The sequence below is a fragment of the Tachypleus tridentatus genome, chromosome 12 (assembly GCF_004210375.1).
Source record: "Tachypleus tridentatus isolate NWPU-2018 chromosome 12, ASM421037v1, whole genome shotgun sequence".
Lineage (NCBI taxonomy): Eukaryota > Metazoa > Arthropoda > Merostomata > Xiphosura > Limulidae > Tachypleus > Tachypleus tridentatus.
Genome location: NC_134836.1, coordinates 21,410,216 through 21,432,303, shown reverse-complemented (window position 1 = coordinate 21,432,303; position 22,088 = coordinate 21,410,216). Strand labels below are relative to the sequence as shown.

General features: G+C 36.0%; 1 protein-coding gene across 5 annotated transcripts in view; it reads left to right on the top strand.

Annotated features, from left to right (window-relative positions):
• The window catches only part of LOC143235133 (dipeptidyl peptidase 4-like), a 128,023-nt gene that overhangs the window by 35,514 nt on the left and 70,421 nt on the right, over positions 1-22,088 (top strand). The window contains exon 1 of one of the 5 annotated variants that reach the window (XM_076472981.1): positions 8,197-8,554. The exons of 3 other annotated variants lie outside the window; for them this stretch is intronic. In XM_076472981.1, the coding sequence (XP_076329096.1) occupies positions 8,486-8,554 (69 nt within the window). In that variant the 5' untranslated portion in view covers positions 8,197-8,485. Of the gene's footprint in view, positions 1-8,196; positions 8,555-22,088 lie in introns of those variants that run through there. One more of the 5 variants, XM_076472983.1, reaches the window with a different exon arrangement.

The following is a 22,088-nucleotide window of genomic DNA, read 5'->3' as shown; positions in this document are numbered from 1 at the left end:
CTACTGCTAGGCCGTCTGTGGCCTAGCGGATAACGTACTCTGTCTTTGAAGTTGAAGATTTGTTATTCGCAACTCGCTGCCACAAAATCATGTTCTGCATTTTGGGAACGCTATAAGAGTGATAGTCAACTCTTCTTTTTCGATCAGACAGTCGTTGGAGTGGGCTGTGCGGAAAATCTGCCTTCCTTCTGTTATGAAATTAAACGTGTACATATAGTCCTTTTCCGTCATAGTATTAAATTATGAAAAATATTTGCGTACTGCTTACAAGAGGCGAGGGTTAGGATGTTACAAATGAGCATAAATAAAATGTTAGCTACTGAAAGTTTAAGGTATGATTTAAATACATCTGATGTCTAAAAATTGATGCAAGGTTTGGGCTTGTGTAACGTGGCTCACGATTACGTGGTCTTTTTTTGTTGTTGTTGTTATAGAGTTGATACAAACTGCTGATGAGGAAATATGTATTTTGCAACATTGGTTCACTGCTTTCTCAAGTAACGTTTACGTACTACTTCCGGTAGCCGTTATTTATCCTTATGTCATTTAATGTCAGTGTTGACATAAACTGGAAAGACACGCACAAAAAAAAACATCTGTGCATATTTCTATAGAAATTCTTGACTTTTTATTACACAGACCATATTTCTTTCCAATATCAATGAGCTTTTGATTGAAGTCTTAAACGAGTTCACGTTACAACTGACGAGTTTACGGTTAAGGTCACGTGCGTCATGCCAGACCCTCACTCATCACTTTGGTCAATACCCAAAATGATCAATGGAGACATTGTCGGTAAAACTAAAACAGTAAACATGCTTCATGTTCAAGTGGTCATAATGTTTCTACATAGTTTTTGATGCCGTCTTAGAAGTATATTGTTGAGACCATACAAGATTCGACTAATCCAAGTTGGAATGTGTGGCGAAGTTTCTGCCGTCTTTTCTTTTATATATATATATATGTACGTATGTACCACAAACTTAAGTTTTAATGGATAATTATTTAGAAAATTTGTAAGCATATAGGCTAACTATGCGGTCACATTACAACAGGAAGTTGGTTTGAATTTCGCGCAAAGCTAATTGTCCCTAAGAGGGAATGCAGCTAAACAGGAAGCTAAACATAATAATAAGTAAGCTTGTTTGTTTTCACAGATAACTTTGTTTCCGAGCGCTGCAAAAAATATACACAATATTTTATAGATTTTGAAACTATGTTTTGTTTTCCTTTCAATTTTATAAAAGGCAAAAAAAAAACATATCAAATCTATACTCAAATATACAGGATTGGTCATAGCGAATCCCCTTTCCCTGTAAATACGCTGAGGTATTTTCACTTAAACCATGGCCCGGTGGTTAAGACACTCGACTCGTAATCCGGTGATCGCGGGTTCGAATCCCCGTCACACCAAATAAGCTTGCCCTTTCATCCTTTTCTCCTTTTTTCTGAATTCAATTGCACACTAATTATACTTACGCATTAATTTCAATGCTGTCTGACTTAGTGCGTAATAGAATGAGAAGTGATTTCCATGTGGTAAATAGTAGTACCTTGACTCTCACGAAGAAACAAGAAATATTTCCAATTTATATGATACTCAAATGTTTAGGTCTGCAGATGTCCAGCATGTCTCACAGTACAGGACATATTAAATGATATGTCCCACACAAGAAATATACACGTTCACAACAAGAAATAAAACAGATGCCATTGCCAGCTGAGAGCTGTAATTTTGATGGCTATCAGCTGGTTAAGTCAATAACAAGGGTTGTTAAGAATGACGTCGCAGTCACGAACATATCCAACTTCCGGATCTTAACATAAGCGCTTCCTTTTGGTGATTCAACGATAAGTCTGAGGTTTTTATGTATATATAACGCAAAAAAGTTGAATTTTGAAGCTCGCAATGGGCAGGGAACAGATATTCCTTTGTGTAGCTTTGTGCTTAATAACATACAAACCCAGCAAATATAATCTGTCTTCCCAGAGATTTCCAGCAGATGATAAAAACAGACAACGATGGTTGAAAACAATTAAATAAGATTAGTTTATGGAATATGTAACAAATTAGAGCTGGCTGAGAAACATTTGCATAATACTGGCTTGGCACCATAAACGCCCCCCTTTAAAAATATAAATGAAAGAAACGGCTTAACTTATGGTTTATTATGTTATTATTACAGATGGCCAATGCTGAATGGTCATAAATATGGATTCAGAGCAATACACTATTCTTAGAACAAATTTTAACACATTGACACAACTTCTTACTCGACTATTTCATTTAAAACATTGAATATTTGACAACTGCTCATTATTTTGACGCGTATATCAAAATTAAAATTAAATTTATGTGTCAACCGAAAGTGTAAGTAATCTCAATAAATTTATTATACATTAATTTTCACTTTTACATCGTTCATACTACGCCTTTCAGAAATGTGTTCTTTTTTGTCATTGCCTTAGATGGAAATTCAAACATAACGGATACGTATTAGACTTTTTGCATGATATATTTACACGTATACTGGAGGCTATAAGTAATGGTCACTTCTCTCAAGGTTCGGCCTTATCAGGAGCTTAGTGGGCGAATAAGGGGTCTCACATAGGTTTATTGTACATGTGTTGCTGTTGTTACATAAACTTTGAAATTCAAAACTAATGGGTCTGGGGTTAGCTTAGTTCGTACTTTTTGTTTGTGGGACGGGGCTGTGTGCAGGATGGGCGTGGTATGTACAGATAAACATATCTGTACTTTATATCGCTGCAATCGGTATAGGAATCCAATACCACCGTAATAACATAATAAGGTAGCTTTGAGAAACCATATGTAGTTTATTGTTTTTGTTTTTGATGATTTTATTCTTTAAAAGATGTTTCTTGTCTAACGTGTAAGTATATACATTGTTTTGGATAGACTAACGACCTATTAGTTAGCCCTTCGTGTTTCAGATGGGAAAGGTTTAATAAGCTGCTGTAAAGGCTTCGTATTTTCAGCTGTGAATGGAGGGGATTATATCTGTGAAAGTCAATTCATCTAGAATGTTCTACTGTTTACTAATGCTGAAGACTGGATTCTCTCTCTCAGTTTTTGTAAGTTAGGAATGTTTGCGCCCAAATTGGTTTATTGACCTTGTCGTTTAGTCAGTAGGTTGCATAATGTACCGTTCAGTTTTAAAACTATCAAAACACCAATATATCCTTTAGAAGATATACCCTTTTCTTTATTTTTCTGACCAGAAACATCGTTTATAAGACATACTTTCACCATTTTCTACCCAGAAACATCATTTATAGAACAATACCTTGTTACCATTTTCTAACCAGAAACACAGTTTACAAGACAATATCCTGTTTATCAGTTTTCTTGTCAGACACATCGTTTAGAAGCTTAACCTGTTTAACATTTCCCTAGAGCCTGGCATAGGGTGGTGGTTACGGCTTTGACTCTCAATTGTGAGAAGTGAGATCGAAACCCGTCACTTAACATGCTTGATCTCTCAGCCATGGGGGCTTTAAAGTGTGTTGTTCAATCCCACAAGGCGAAAAATGGTATTGACTACCTGCTTTCCCTCTAGTCTTCCACATAAAAATTTAAAGACATAGCGTTCGAGTAGCTTGTTTGTTTGTTTTTTAATTTCGCACAAAGCTACACGAGGACTGTCTGCGCTAGCCGTTCCTAATTTAGCAGAGTAAGACTAAAGGGAAGGCAGCTAGTCATCACCACCTACCGCCAACTCTTGGGCTACTCTTTTATCAACGAATATTTGGATTGACCATCACATTATAACGCCCCCCCCCCGGCTGAATGGGCGAGCATGTTTGGTGAGACTCGGATTCGAACCCGCAACCCTCATCTTGCGAGTCAAGCGCCTTAACTACCTACTTGGCCATGCTGGGCCTCGAGTAGCTAGTTATGCTTGAAATTCGACATACAAGGAAACCATTTTTTTAACCATAAAATTGCTCAAAAGACTTGTAATATTATGATGATTTCTGTACGACTTTTCCGACTTATTTTTCTAATCACGTACTTCGTTGGAATAAAAGCTTCTGTATAGAATATTAGCTGAAGAGCAGTACTTTTCAAAAATGAATCACCAAGCTTAACAACAACTACCAATTTGATCGAATACATAGAAACAATTTATATATATTCTTAGCTCATCACGAAAATGAGGAGTAAGTGGTATTATTTTGTTTGTTCGTTTAGAGCAAACCCACACTGGACTATCTACTGTGTCCACCTCGGAATGAAACCTCAGATTTTAAAGTTGGAGGTCCGTAAACTGCCCTACAGTGATGTTGTTCCTGATGCTGTTTATTTCAAGTTCATTTTGTTGCTAATCAATATCGATCTATAAACTTGTCTCAGTAATCATCTCGTTTCTCATTTCTCTGTTTTATCACACTTCTGACAGTGGCATCCATCCTGTATCTCTGATAAAAAGAGATGCTGCCAGAGACAATATCACATCTATAGCTCTGTAACAGAGATGATTCTAGAGACAGGCTCTTAATCTCAAGGTCGCGGGTTCGAAACCCTGTCACACCAAATATGATCGCCCTTCCAGCTGTGTAGGCGTTATAATGTGACGGTCATTCTCACTGTTCATTGGTAAAAGAGTATCACAAGTGATTATGATTACCTGCCTTCATTCTAGTCTTACACTGCTGAATTAGAGAAGACTAGTGAAGATAGCCATCCTATAGATTTGTGCAAAATTCAAAAACAAATAAACAAATCTACAGACGATATCACGACTATAGCTCTATAACAGAGATATGTCTCTTGATATGATATCACACCTATAGCTCTGCAACAGATATACGTCTCTTGATATGATATCACACCTATAGCTCTGCAACAGAGATACGTCTCTTGATATGATATCACACCTAGAGCTCTGTAACAGAGATATGTCTCTTGATATAATATCACACCTGTATCTCTGTAACAGAGATACATTTCTTGGTATGATACCACACCCATAGCACTGTAACAGAAATACGTTTCTTGATATGATATCACATCCATAGCTCTGTAACAGAAGTACGTTTCTTGATGTGATATCACACCCAGAGCTCTGTAACAGAGATACGTTTCTTGATATGATATCACATTTATAGTTCTGTAACAGAGATACGTTTCTTGATATGATATCACATTTATAGCTCTGTAACAGAGATATGTTTCTTGATATGATATCACATTTATAGCTCTGTAACAGAGATACGTTTCTTAATATGATATCACACTCATATCCCTGTAACAGAGATACGTTTCTTGATATGATTTTACACCCATAACTCTGTAACAGAGATACGTTTCTTGATATGATTTTACACCCATAGCTCTGTAACAGAGATACGTTTCCTGATACGATATCACACTCATATTTTTGTAACAGAGACACGTTTCTTGATATAATATCACACCCATAGCTCTGTATCAGAGATACATTTCTTGATATGATTTCACACTCATAGCTTTGTAACAGAGATACGTTTTTTGATATGATATCACACCCATAGCTATGTAACAGAGATACGTTTCTTGGTATGATACCACACCCATAGCTCTGTAACAGAGATACATTTCTTGATATGATACCACACCCATAGCTCTGTAACAGAGATACGTTTCTTGATATGATATCACACCCATAGCTCTATATTAGAAATAGATACGTTTCTTGACAAGTTATCACACCCATAGCCTTGTTACAGAGATATGTTTCTTGATATGATATCACATTTATAGCTCTGTAACAGAGATACGTTTCTTGATATGATATCACACTCATATCCCTATAACAGAGATGCGTTTCTTGATATGATTTTACACCCATAACTCTGTTACAGAGATACGTTTCTTGATATAATATCACACCCATAGCTCTATATTAGATATACGTTTCTTGACAAGTTATCACACTCATAGCTCTGTAACAGAGATACGCTCCTGATATGATATCACACCCATAGCTCTGTAACAGAGATACGTTTCTTGATATGACAGCACACCCATAGCTCTGTAACAGAGATACGTTTCCTGATACGATATCACACTCATATCCCTGTAACAGAGATACGTTTCTTGATATAATATCACACCCATAGCTCTGTAACAGAGATACGTTTCTTGATATGATATCACACCCATAGCTATGTAACAGAGATACGTTTCTTGGTATGATACCACACCCATAGCTCTGTAACAGAGATACGTTTCTTGATATGACACCACACCCATAGATCTATATTGGAGATACGTTTCTTGATATGATATCACACCCATAGCTCTATATTAGAGATACATACGTTTCTTGACAAGTTATCACACCTATAGCTCTGTAACAGAGATACGTTTCTTGATATGATTTCACACCCATAGCTCTGTAACAGAAGTACGTTTCTTGATACGATATCACATGTATAACTTGTTCTGAATTTCGTACAAAGCTACTCGAGGGCTATTTGCGCTAGCCGTCCCTTATTTAGCAGTGTAAGACTAGGCGGAAGGCAGCTAGTCATCACCACCACCCACCATTTCTTGGACTACCATTTTACAAACTATTAGTGAGATTAACCATCACTTATAACGCTTCACGGCTGAAAGGGCAACCATATTTGGTGTGATTGGGATTCGAACCCGCTACCGTCGGATTACGAATCGAACGCCTTAACCATCTAGCCATGCCGGGCGCATACGTTTCGTTCTGTAAGAGGGGGAGAGAATCGATATCATACCTATCGGTGTTGCAATCAAAGATGTTCCTGAAGTGATATCACACTAATCATTATCGTAGACATCTGTATCATAGACGGCTTACACACGTATATTTTTAATAATGACAGCTGTTCCCCAGTGTAGTGTGCCTGTGGTGCATTATGAAGTAGGTTCAAGGAAAACACTTACTTTAGGTTGCACACTTCTATCTTCCTCATTATTTCTATTTAGACCAGAAGAGAGAAGTTGTTTTTTACCTTAGAACTTCAGTTTTTATAATTACTTACTAGCAGTCAACCCATCGCTTACTTTGGAAGCTAATAATACAGTGTTCTTTGTTGGTCAAAAACTGTTAATAAAATGGTATCATATCTTCTTTATACTTGGGTCATAAATAATACTTAGAACATAGTTGCAATATCAATACATGGCACAACATTAGAACATGTTTGGTATTTTCACACATTAAATAGGTTCGTTATATAACGAGAAGATCGGCAGGATATTTTATGACGTGATATTGAACTTAGCTAAGACTAACTGAGTTTCAGTAAATAAATACATGGACTGCTCGTGATGTGTAAAATACAGTGAAAACAATCTTCATTTATCTAAAAGACAAGGAATAAAGTGGGTATACTTGCTTCTTGATGCTGGATGATCGTTTTTCATTTATTTCATAAATTTATCAAACTGGCGTTCTTCCCTAGAGATTTATTCCTGCTAACCGATTCACTCATGTTACGGTGGAATACTTATATCTAACGTTTCTTATCTAATGAAAAACTTTAAATTTACCCAAAGCGACTAAGGCTATGCACGTGACTGGTTATTCTCGTTCAAACACAGGAAAGGCTGTAATCTCGAAATATCATTTTGCCTTCCAATGAAGGACACTGCCTGTTAACATTGCATAACGTGCAGCATAACAGCCAGATTCTTCCATGAGCAGAACATATGTTATCTATATAGGATGACAAAGAAACAAAGGGAGATAGAAAAAATAAGGTAAACCATTGTACTTGCATACCACATATTCAGTGATCTCATATAGTCTATTTAAAACAAAATAATTTTTACCGTAATTAATGTACTACCTTAACATCAATGTTACAATATATATTTTTATCGCAGTTAATACAGTATTTTAAGTTTAGCATCATAATGTCAAAATTTCTACTGCAGTTTGTAAAATGTCTCAACATCAGCACCACGATATTAAAACATATTAACCAGTTTAGTTTAGTATCTTAACAGAACTAAGTCCATTCAGCTAACCGTAAGCAGATTAATATATCTAATCCAAATAATTTTCACACGGTTTTTCTTCCATTATACAAAGGAACTCATGAACCGTTATTATTCTTCGATATCCTTTTCAGAAACAAGAGTTGACTAGTGCTGTACAGCTGCACCACCAAGCGGGCTTAACTGCAGCATGCCTACGTCAGTTTCTTTATCAAAGTGGGGATGGTATTAACAAACACGTTCAGTCAAATCGTGAACAGAGCAGAAAGACCTTCAGTGTTAGATATCCTTGTCTTTTTCTCGCTCCATTGTAGTTATATTTATATTGAAATCAAGGTTAACTACTTTGAACTAGTTTTATAGCAAGTGTAACACAATTTTAAACATAAGAAAAAACATCGAGACCCAATAAAACCACGTTGTACACCATACGCTTATTAAACGCTAGTTTGCGCGTGACGCTACTCGGGGAACTGTTTTTCCTGCTTGGTTTCTAACGTTATGGCTAGTCCGGAACAGAAAGCCTCCAATGGGCAAACAAGCCAGTCTGCTGCGGTGGTACCTAAAGTGGTATGTACAGTTTTCTAAAAGTTATAAATCTACCACTGGTCCCTTTGATTTACACCTTTCATAGTGCGCGTTGATCTTATGAAGAAACACATTTAATTATTGCTTTCAACACCATAAATCTGTAAGGGTTGAAGATAAATGTAAATAATTTGATTCAATAAAAGTAAGAGCGTGGAGAAATATTGCAGTAATTAACAAGAACACAATTTATTAATCAAATGAAAATTTTCAGTGTGATTTTTTTTGTATTTTAGTAGAAGGTAATATCTCATCATAAGTGTTACTGGTTGTCCTACCCAAAAGAAGGTCTAAGTCTGATATTATAATCTTTTTTTTGTTTGTTAATAATAATTTATTTAGAATACTGAAGAAGTTGGAATATAAAAATAATAAATACAAATAGTTAAGGAACAAGACATGCGTAATGCCAGGTAATTGTATATCAAAGACGTACAAAAGTGAAATTACAAAACCATACAGAAATGCAAGTCTTCCATTACAAAAGAAATTCAGTTTAAACAAATTTTGGCCATAAAAGATTCGACACTCCCTTTGCCACTTAACTTAATTAAAACTCCTGTTAATAGAATTAACAGAGTTAAGACTAAGGTTGGATAAAGTATTCGTACTGTTTTTTTTCAATGGTCAGTTCACTAGCCTGCTTGGTTGAAATGTCTTTCGTTTCCTATAATTTTGGCAAAATTCAAATCTCTGAATGCTAATTGAAAGAGATGAAACCTACTCAAGTGAGAAACTGAAAGCTGACATATTCATTGCCGTCCTATTCAAGTGATTAGTACACTGACTCGATTTGGTTGGAGCCTGGGTTCACGACCGGTTCAGTTTCATAATCTTAGTCGCTGTGATTCACAAGAATTAGGTTATGTGTGTGACCTTCAAACAATATTACTCGTAAATATTACTTGCAATTTATGTGTAAATATTGGTGACGTTTCAAACAAGTAGCTGAGTAAATACAAGACACAGTGGTACCGTGTTTCTGCTAGAAATTGCATGAAATTTTAAAAATATATTTACCATCACTGCATATAAGGAGCTTTACTTTGGAAATAGTTAATTTATTAAATCGAAACTTTACAGACGGTTTACTTTCGTATTTCTCGCTGAATTTTTTTGGCATATGATTTTTTATTCTTATCGAAACAGCATACAAGAAATGTGACGGCATAATAGTAAGCTAGTGTCCAGTGTTAGTATGGATAGAAAACAAAACTTATTTATTGTTAACCGTCTAATGATAAATGATATATATAGTGTGTTTCCTTACCTAACAAACAATGGACTAAACGACTGGATCAGAAACCTCTGTGGTTCAAATCTAGTCAGTCGTCCCTAATTGTGAATTATAGTCCAAAAGAAAGGCAAGTAATAAGAAGCGAATAGCAGGACTGACTATTGCTCATAACATGTCTTCTGCTGTCAACAGTAGTAAATGTATGGACTTGCGACTCTAAAATCCGGGATTCGATTCCCTTTGGTGTATACTGCAAATAGTCCAACGTGGCTTTGCTCTAAAACACAACAAACAAACAAAACTCATAACGTACCCACAGCTGAAAATGTGGGTAGTGTTTGGTATCATCACGGCTCGAATCCGAGACTTTTCTGATCCCCAGTCTGATGAACCATTGTCATAAAGTTTTAAAGAACAAAACGCACTCAACCTAAGTTTACTGGTACGTCTGTCAATATACGGAAAGTTTTGGAAGAATTGTAAAGTACAACGTAGCTTTTCGAACGAACAGCAAATAACAGTTTATTGTTGTGCGCGAAGTATTTATTTTTACGGTAAAATTCCTAAGCTATGTCGTTATTCCCTAAGTTTAAACTATTGCCATTTACACCCCTATTAGAGTACTGACTTTAACTATTATAACACCCACATAATTTAAAGAACGGAGAACATTTGAGGGCACTGTAGAAAATCGACCCCGGATCAGCATGTACGAAATCTATAGTTTTACCGCAAGACCAACCCGCACCTGTCGTTGAACCACAACAGCGACTTCATTGCTAGAAGATCGCGGTGTATGCAACATGAAATACAAGAATCGAATTAACCTTTACAAAGAAAGCCTGGATAAACTTCCTCAAAAAAACCTGGAGTAATGATGGATATTTTGCAAATAGGGCCTTTATTTTTGGTAAACTGTTAAGCACAAACACTGAGTACTTATCTTTCCGAATTGGTATTCGTGACCAGTTGTTTATATATTTATGTTCAACATTTGTTAATTCTGGTTGAATTGAGCGCGAGTTTTACTAAAGTACTCAAATATTTAGATAAACAAACATGTAATACAAAAAAAAAAACAAGAAGTCTCTTTGCTACAATAAGACATTAATACGTCAGTTTCCCAGAAAAGAAACTTACGTAAAATGTTTTGATTTACATTGGTCATTCATTAATTTAATTAAGTGGTTTTTATTTGAAAACATAGGGTTTATTTTAACTTACTGCGCATCGCTAGTTTAATATTCTACAGATTTGATCTCCTAAAAACTGACAACTTAGTGATTAATTAATTATTATTATGACGTGCGAAACTTTCTTATATCACATGGCGCTCATTTAGAAGTAGCTAAGCCTTGTTAAACCTATATACATCGTAATGGAGATTTACATTTAAATATATAAATATATTTAAATTTTTTTATAATCCCAATCATTTCCATTATTATACAATCTTTCCACTGACTACCTGAAGAGATCCCACGAACTCTGAAATTGAAAACCGCTGTTCTATTCTGTCAGTTCAAACTGTGGAGTGTGCGCGTAGCTCTTGGATGCGCGAAAATCGCAATCAATCAAATGCTAGTTTTTCTTTAACTATAACAATATAAATCAGTGCGAAGGATAAAACTTTATTTCTAAATAGTGAGCTTCTCTTTCTCTCTCATTTTGGGTCTTTGTAGCTAGGGCACTCCACTACCAATCTACAGGTCACGAGTTTCAATTACGTCACTGAACATGCTTGTCCTTTCAGCCATGGAGCGTTATAATGTGATAGTCAATTTCATTATGCTTTGATAAAAGAGTAGTCCAGACGTTTCTGGTGGGTGTTACAGACTAGCTGCCTACCAAAATCGTGCTTCACCTTTTGTGGTCGTGGGTGCGCTATAGGAGAAAAAGCACATCCCACTATTTAATCAGACTAGAGTAACCCAACAGATGGCGGTGTGAGACGTTGAGCAGCTCACATTCGTTTTAGTCTATCAGTTTAAAATAAGAGACATCTATGTATAGATGGCCCTTGTGAAACTTTTTGCGAAAAGTCATTTAAACAAAAGCATTCTTAATCAGTCTGATGTGGCTGATTGCAAATTATCTTAGTTTCTATGTTAGTATCGCTAAAAGTAACGAATTTTAAAATTAGGACGAAAAATACTTCAATTTAACGTTTTCTTAAAGGTGAATTTTACAGAAAAATGAAAACTTTGCAGTCAAAAGAACTACTCATACTGATTAATTTTGCAGGTTCATATTTTTTTTATAAAAAAATATATGCTAATAAATGAAAGATAGAACTTGGTGCAGAAAGTGCCCTTTCCGAGCGGCAATCCGAACGTTTTAGTTTTTACGTTTGCCGCTAGGAAAAGTACTGTGACGTAATAGTTGCCAAACAAACCGCCAACGCCAACGCGTTGAATGTAAATAAACATGGCCAGTGCATATGGAGAAACAGAGGCGGAGTCTGTTTTGACTTTGTGTTCTGAACAGTGTCAAGTATCGCCATAACATTTCGAGCCTACTCTGAACGAACCTAGAACAGTTACTTTCGACACAGATCTGACAAGTTCTAGTAATGAGTACAGTTCCACGAGCGAGAGTAGCGGAACTGTGAGTGATACTGATAGCGCCCAGGCCGGTTGCGAGTCGATCATACCTCCAGTGGAAGAATGGTAAGCCTAAATCATGACAACAAATATGGTCTGTATTATTTCAATTTTAAGCATCTCGAAACCTGTCTGGTGTTTATAAATTATTGGCATTACAGACTGAGTTTTATTTGTTTATACTTTGCCGACTATGGTAATTAATACTCGGCCCTTCCACAATCATTGTACAGGGTACTTATGACTCGTAACAAAATGAATTTCAATTATACGTCATAATTCTGTCTATAAAATCAAACTAGATGCAGCAGTCTGAATAGTTAATTTATCTTGAAATGTTAAATTTTAAAAATGGAATTCTTCAAACTTTCCCATATTTAAAAATGATACAAAAACATCTACAGAATGATCTACCAGCTTTTAAACTTGGAATATACTCTATTTGGGATAGTTTTGTGCACTGTCTAGACCAGAAAATCAAGGTTTCACTGACTTTCAGGTGCCACAGATGCAAAACACGCTCTTGAATGTGAAATGTGTATGTCTAGTTACATTCTTCAAAAAACTTGTACCTTTTACATTATTATATTATACTAGTTATTGTTTATTGCTTTATACTGCACACATACCTTTAAGTTTGTTCTTTTCATGATGGCTTCAGAGGGGTGGAACCTGTACGCTACAGGGTGAGATCAGTCCTCAGCTCTACACGAGGAAAGGTGGTTGGGACGATCCTGTCTACTGCCGCTGGTTTTTTCAGTCTCAACCTGCCTAGCTTGAAACCCACGGAATCCAAAACAGTGGGATCCGACACAAAACATGAGCATTCAAAGTGATCTTGACAAAGCTTTGCATGGTGTGAAGGAGTCCAGTTCTTCCTATTGCCTTGCCGGTTCCTTCTCTTTGCATTGAAACGAAAAGAAGCTTTTGCCCGATGCCGAACCGTTTTTACAACCATAAGCAACGCGGTAAACCATGTTATCATAAAACAAACATAATGTAGCAATATCAAGACAAAAAAATAGTTTCACAAAGTATGTAATCCGAAAAAAGCATCGATAGATTTACATAAAACACCAGCACTGAAAGGAACACAATGGTCGGCGCGCAACGAAGCGTGTTTGGCAACTATTACGTCATAGTTATAAAACGTCACGGAAACAGCCGAGGGAACTTGAGTTCGAGGACCCGCAGATTTTGTTTCATTTTTTACTCAAAAACTAAAGTGTTTAAAAATATGGCAACCACACAGGAATTATACCTAACCAATTTACAGTTTCTAAGGCAATTATTAAATTTGTTGAAAATTCACCTTTAAACTCAGACTTCGGGCTGAAATCTAATTTTTTTGTAATTTCTGAATATTTTAACAAAGTTTTCATTTGTGAAATTACGAACAGACCACGCGATTGTTTTCGGTGATTGGGCTACCTTAAAGGAAAAATGTTACATTGTCGAATGGAATACACTGTGAGAGGCACGTGGCAAGCCATTGAAGTAACCTCAAATACATTTGGACTTGAGTTTTTACCTTTCAGTCCTGTTCCGCTCGACTTAAAACCCTTCAGCATTGTACATTTACCATTTATAGCTAACTATAGGATTCTGAAATGTCTCCAGTCTGAAACGCGAAACCAGTAAAAACAAGAAACCAAGTCGTGTTATGTAATTCCTCAAAATAGTAATTTTGAATGGTTAAAAAAAAGGCTCTCCGTTTGAAGGCTGTTTTTGGTCCTACTCTGAGTTTTGATTACTGAAACACTCATTTTCGACTTGCAAGTATCATCCTCAAAAATATTTTCGTTTATGGCATCAAGGTGTTATTAATTAATTAATGGATAAAAAGCACATACACAAAATCACAATGTTATTCCTGTAACCCGCAGAAAGCACAATTGTAGCAGACATAAACATGGGTGTTATGTTTGTTTGTTTGTTTTAATTTCGAGCAAAGCTGCACAAGATATTGTGATAATTGACTGTGTTCAAAATGCCCTTGAGTGTCAGTGAACCTATGTCCTTTTTCCCATGCCCCCCAGTGGCACAGTGGCATGTCTGCGGACTTACACACTAAAACCCGGGTTTCGATACCCGTGGTGGGCAGAGAACAGATAGCCCATTGAGTAGCTTTGTGTTTAATTCTAAACAAACAAACAAACCTTTTCCCCATATTTGGGTACGTCTGAAACACAATATATTAGCTGCCACAGTAATTATGTCATGATGTCACAGTTTAAATAAATATTATGTTTCACAGTTTTTGGGTGTTTTAATATTCGTGACGACATGCTTATTGTCTTTACGCTACGAGCACGTGTACGTATCACATTAGTTTTTGCACAGGACATATGTTTTTGTCACATTATATAGAAATATATATATATATATTTTATTCAAATATTTTGACGGTACGTGCATGCACTCGATGCTAAAGTCGAGTCTGTCCGTCTAAATAGTTTATTTTGGGCGGAAATCGATACAGTATCCATTATAAGTGCCCCATTTCGACAAACACATCACATATCTTCATGTTGACTTGCTGGAACGTAGATTACTCTTTATTAATTCCTTTCTCAATACTTTATCGCTTACTGGGTTTTAGGGTTAAAACGGATTTCACGAGAACGCTTTGTTTATTATCATGTAATATACAAATGAACACTAAAAAACAAAAACATTAGTCTAATGTGGTTTCTGAGCTAAACTCATAAATTCTTTGTTTAAAAATAGATCAGTTGTAGCCTAATGCGAAGAGTGACGGACTGCGTTCCTGAAGGTCCAATGTTTCAAGACCGCCATATGAAATGGAACAAGTTTTGCTCTCTCAGTTGTAGGTGCATTATAATATGTAATTTACGACTTGCGCCGTTCGGTTAATATATAGTAGCCGTGCAAAGAGAACAAGTTTAAGTTGAATAGTTGTTATAAACTTACATATATATATATACATTTTTATTATGCAACTAAATTATTTTTTTGCGAACTATCTGGACTGGTGATTTTCGTAGAAGACTCAATAAAAAACATGTCGACGGATATGACGTATTATATTAGCTTATAAAAGTTGATATTCTCGTATGCTATTTTTAAACAGCCCATTTCAAGTCTTTTTCCAAAATATATTTGTTATTTGACAACCTAATCTGCAGCTTTTAAAAGGCCGTTGTAATGCTTTTATCGGATTTTGTTTCTATAGCAACATCTAACACACAATTTCCGTTACAATGAATGTTGTATGTGTGTACATTACGTTTCACATGTACGTAACGTTTATACCAGCTTGTTTGTTTTCCGTATTCTGGTTACAAAAGCTGCACAATGATTGAAGAAGTGATTTCTCTTCATATGTTAATAAAGTAAAGAATTTTTCCCTAGATAAATGTTTTGTTGTTTCGCATTAGATTGTTTTAAAATTTCTAAGCAACATTGTATTTAACTATCTCAGTTTTTCCTAACAGCAAAAGTACTCTAAAACAGTTTTGTATTCTTTCGCTTGACGTCTCTACCTTTGTGTTCATTATTAAACGTGAAAATCGGAACCATTCTTATCTTGTTTTAAACCTTCTACACTGTACTTGTACTATTAATCTCAAACTGAGTGTTCTGTTGCATTTGCATGGCCAAGTGGTTAAGGCACTCGACTCGTAATCCCAGAGTCATCGGTTCCAATCCCCGTCACACCAAACATGCTCACCCTATCAGTCGTGGGGTGTTATAATGTCAATCCCACTATGTGTTGTGAAAAGAGTAGCCCAAGAGTTGGCGGTGGGTGGTAATGACTAGCTGCGTTCCCTCTAGTCTTAACTGCTAAATTAGGGTTGGCTAGGTAGCTCTCGTGTAGCTTTGCGCAAATTTCAAAACAAACCAAACTACATTAAAAATATTGAATATATTAATTAAAGATTGTGGTCTAATACATAAGAGAAGAATAAGTGATATTAGTTATGTTTTGGTCGTGGCTCTACGGTAAAGCTCTGGATTTCAGAGCTGGCGCACACTTTGTTTAATACTCCAAAATACATTACGCACTTTAGTTGTAGGTAATTTTGCCATAAAATATCAAGTACAATTTATATTTTTGGCATCCATTTTCTTGATTTTTTTATTTCCCTTACACATTAATGAGTTAAATCATCAAACAATAAGAAAAAAATAGAGATAGTATCAGAATTAAGGGTCTACCCGCACAACCCTACACTATACTATCATAAAATTGAAAAACTTGACCTTTAACCTCTTAACCCAAAGTTAACCTATTAACGTTTGATACTTAAACACTTGAAATTAGAATCCTTTTTATGTCCAGATTTTTTTTTTAGATTAGGTAGCCTAAACTTTTTCCTGGACATTTTTAAATATGTTTGTTCATCTCGATTTTCTAGTTTCTGCTCAGCCAGACACAACTAAACATTGAATTTTAAGGTTCGACCAACCAAAACTGGACATATCACTCTAGGCCCAACCAGGTAGAACAGGATATGTATTAAAGATCCAACTAAACATAACTGAACGCTGCACTAAGAGTCTGACTAAACATAGCACGACACTATACTTAGGGTCTGACCAAAGAGAAGTGGATATTTTACTAAGGATCCAACAGAATTGGACACTGTGATATGGTCCCGATCAAACACAACTGAACATTATACTTCAGAGCCCGACTTAAACTGGCGTGAATGAGAAAGGAAAATGGGAAGACTAATTTACATAAAATATAGTTATGTTTTTTGTTTTTACTCAAGTCTACTTAACTGATGCAATTTTTGTTTCCTGTTTGTTGTTAATAACAAAGCTACGTAAGGAACAGCTTGTACTTTGTTTGTCACAATATACATTTGGACTACGACCCAACTCAAACGTGATTAGTTTTTGGAGGGTCATGGTCTTAGCAATCGGCCCGGCATTACCAGGTGGGTTAAGGCGTTTAACTCGTAATCCGAGGTTCGCGGGTTCGAATCCCCGTCGCACCATACATGGTCGCTCTTTCAGCCGTGGGGGCGTTGTAATGTAACAGTCAATCCCAATATTCGTTAGTAAAAGAGTAGTCCAAAAGTTGGAGGTTGGTGGTGATGACTAGCTGCCCTCCCTCTAGTCTTACACCGCTAAATTAGGGACGGCTAGCGCAGATACCCCTCGAGTGGTTTTGCGCGAAATTCAAAACAAACAAACAATGGTCTTAGCAAAGTCACAAAAATCCAAAAATATCTCTATCTCTTTTTCTTATCATGTTTTCATATCTGACTGCCACACTTATAATGCATCCAGAGTCGCAAAGTGCAGAGTGCAAGTGTTTGTTTTTTTCCGATGGTAACGGGGTGAAAATTATGAAATCTCGTATTAAGAGTTCGGCACTCTAACCAGTTGTGTACAACTGAGAACCAATTTTTCACAATGTTTTTGCTCTATAACTCAGTCAAAAATTATCAGATTTTGATTAACCTTGGTGGACATATGTAGACTATTATTCCCCATTGTTCTGCCCAAAATGTTTTGTGTTCGTTGAAAACGACAGATATACGGATACATTTTCGTATTTTCTAGAGCCGAATATGATCAACGTTGTATGGCGGAGGTATGCTCTCTGCTGAGTGCCTCTCTAGTTTCTTATATTTCATTTCTTTTTTCATGCACTTGTCGTCATGCGTATCACTAAGATTTTTATTATAACTGCAGTAATACTTATCTGTGTAAGTACAGTATGGTTAATTAACTTTTTTTAATGTTAACTATGTATTCAAGTTACGTTGGAGGATTTCGACAAGCATGTTCTTTGATAATTGTGCGATTTGAAAAGAATACTAGAACGAAGCTTATTTTACGTTTTGTTTATAGTGTTGCAGACTGACTTTCTAACGTAAAATGTATCATTTTACTTATTTTATCCATTTCGAAGCCTTGACATATATTTCATTGGATGAAGAGTAATAGTAAACATGAGGGAACCATCATTAGCCGAGGCTGTAATTACATCTCAAATCGGTCAAGCGATGAAGCAATGAGATAAAAGTTTGTATTTAAAAACAAACAATATAAAAACCTCAGAACCGTTTTATGAACCGCTGTGTAGCAGCTAAAAACAATAGTCACTATTTTTCTGAACAATAGAGATCTTTTGTTGTTCCTCCTACATCCCACCCGATTTACTGACCATTAGGGCTGAGAGTGGTTCACTGGTTAGAGTGCCGAACTGTTAATCCGAGATTTCATGGTTCTCACCCCGTTACCATTGGAAAAGACAAACACTTGCACTCCGCACTTTGCGACTGTGGGTGCATTATAAGTGTGGCAGTTAAATATCGCTAATCGATGAGGGGGTGATGTTGATTAGCTGTCTTTCCTCTAGTGTTTCGCTTAATAATTACGGGCGTCTAGCGGAGGTAGTCCTCAGGTAGCTTTCCGCGAAATTCAACAAATAAACCAACTTAATTAATGATAGGTGCGTTATAAGTGTGACAGTTAAGTCTCACTAATCAATTAGAGTAGCCCACGAATTGGTGGTGGGTGATACTGACTAGCCGCCTTTCCTCTAGACTTTTACTTAACTATTTCGGGTCTCTAACGCAGATAGTCCTCGGGTAGCTTTGCACGCAATTCGACAAATAATTCAACTGAATTAATGAAAACGGTCCTTTTGAAGTTTCTCCTTCACTTTTCACGAGACTTGTTAATCTGTCCAGTCTGAATCAGTGACGATAATCTTCTTATCATGTTTTCTGATGAGAGATAATACAGACTTACTTCAAATTAGTGGGGGGAGGGCATTAATTCGATCACTGCTGGCTTATGAAAGCCACTCATAAATCATCCTGTTAGTTGGTTTCGAGTGAATATAAAATAAGTTAAATTCACGTTTCTGCGCATTTTGTTACTTTTTAGCTTAAAGAACACACGAGGTTCTGATCGAAACATTTATTTAGGTCATTTGTATATATGCTTATATGCTTAAGTCATCAGTAGAATCCAGTTCAAGGTTATTACGCTGGGAAAGTTGTAAGGTAAAAACTTACTGAACACTAGGTCACCCATTAACACGCCCAAGCAGTAAATCGAAATAAGCGGTTTATTTATAGTTTTGGATTTAACAGAATTACCCTGTATGTTTCAGTAATTTCGGTTTTGGTACTACGTTTTTCGTCAAGTATTGCTTTCTGTTAGCCTGTTTTGATATTTTTGAGCAGTAAGAACGTTATATTTAACTATCTCAAATTTTCCTGACTGCTAAAGTTGGTTTTGTATTCATTCACTGATCAAATGATAAATATATTTGACGTTTTTACCTTTGTGTTAATTGTTGAACGTGAAAATCGGAACCATGGTTATCTTGTTTTAAAACTTGTACACTGTACTTGTTGTATTAACATCAAACTGGGTGTTCTGCCGCCTTCGACAGAGTGGTTAAAGCACTCGACTCGTAACCTGAGAGTTACGGGTTCGAATCCCCGTCACACCAAACAAGCTCGCTCTTTCAGCAGTGGGGCGTTATAATGTGACGGTCAATCTCACTATTCGTTGGTAAAAGAGTAGCTTAAGAGTTGGCGGTGGGTAGTGATGACTAGTTGCCTTCTCTCTACTCTTACACTGCTAAATTAGGGACTGCTAGCGCAGATAACCCTCATGTAGCTTTGCGCGAAATTAAAAATAAAACAAACAAACAAAACAAGCCTTCGACAGATCGTAAAAACGTAACTAAACAGTTTGGGGAGGTGTTTTAATAATGTAAGAAGATCTAGCACTGGCGTAGATAAAAACAGTAGATTCGTGTTTGATCCACACAGAGAAAACATTTACTTAATGAAGAACTCTATGTATAACTCCGCTTTCATTTATAATGCTAAAGTTTAATGTAATATTATTTCTATTACCAAACAATATCGTACAACATTGTCGTTCGTGTGCTCAACTTGTAATCTCCGGGTGTTACGGGACTGAAACTCGTTACTAAACATGCTCGCTCTTTGACCATAGAAGTATTATAATGTTGAAGTCAACACCACTATTCTTTAGTAAAGAATAGCCCAAAGTTGATAATGGATAATGTTGCTCGGCTGCTTTATTCCTAGTCTGTTACATAAAGGAGTTTTTCACGAAATTCAAGTTTGTTTGTTTGTTTTTCTAAATTTAAACAAATATGTTTAGCGTGTGTGTAAACTACCTGTTAAGAAAATCAACTAATACAGCACTTGTTTCCTGTTTTAAAGATTTTGTTATCTTCAGTATGTCTCTGAACTAAATAAGGAAGACCTAAGCCACTCTGGGCTTCCCAGTAGGTGGCAGTAGATAACGTAAGTATGAATACACAATTTTTTTTATAGCGATGGATAGATATCACGAATTAAAAATCATCTTTAAGTTGATTCAGGTTTATATGCTAAGTAAGTTCCGTCCATTTATCACTTTTTTATATTATCCAAGAAATAGCACCAGCGAGAACAAAGATAAGACTATCGAAGTGATCAGTGATGTCGAGAAAGCCCACTTGTAGAGAAATATGCAAAAACTGCTTGTTTGGGTTGAGAAAATATTTTACATAGAAGAGCGAACAACGTTTCGACCTTCTTCGGTCATCGTCAGGTTCACAAAGAAAGAGGTAACTGACCGGAAGCTGACCACGTTTGAAAACACTCAAATACTAAATAAAGAAACAAACATAAACAAACGCAAAATTAAAGAAGCCTTACTTATACAACAACTTAAACCCAAAATAAACCAATATAAAGGAATGCCTTTATACCTATATTAATATAATAAAATAAATAAAATTATATATTCAAACATCTAACATCGCCCTGTACGTTCCGACACTCAGTTGCACAACCCCTTTCAAACATGTGGTCAGCTTCCGGCAGTTACCTCTTTCTTTGAGAACCTGACGATGACTGAAGGTCGAAACGTTGTTCGCTCTTCTATGTAAAATATTTTCTCAACCCAAACGAGCCGTTTTTGCATATATAAGACTATCAAAGTGTTTCTTGTTTTTTGGGTAATTCCATACATGGAGGTTCTAAATAGGCTTACTAAGCGTAGTGTTGTGCTAAGTACAAAGAAAAGCTATTTCACTGTTTTGTATTGGCAATTTGAACGACAACATCCGTTACGCATAGGATAACCAGTATGTTCTGTCGCTGATTAGGCTAGGTATGGCTCAAAAATTAGAATTTCGGATTGAAGATCTGATGGTCTAATGTTCGCGTTCCGTTACTCTAAGAATATTGTGCTTCATACCTTGTAACTGGTGATACGTGTAAGAGTAAACGTCAAATTCGATTATAAAATCCCAAGAATTAAAGACGGGCGCTTTTGATTGGCCTTCCCCAAGGCGGCTAGCACAGATAGACTTTGTATAGCTTTGAACAAATATCTGATATAATATTCTTAACCTTGCCGCCAACATGGTTACTTTTAAACGAATAGAGAGTTTAGCTGTAACTTGTTCAGCATCATATTGAAAGATCAAACCTTGGACCTTCCTATCTAGCATTCTAGTTATTAGACTGAAAATAGGAATGTCGTTTTTATTGTTAGAGATTCAGTTTTGAATGCAGGAAATATTTTTAAAAATCAGTTATTTGTTCATAAAAATTAATGTTTATTATTAATTTTGTTTTATACAAAATTGAAAGTTCTAAGTGCTATTTTGTGTGTGTGTGTGTGTGTGTGTGAAATGTACTCAGGAAGC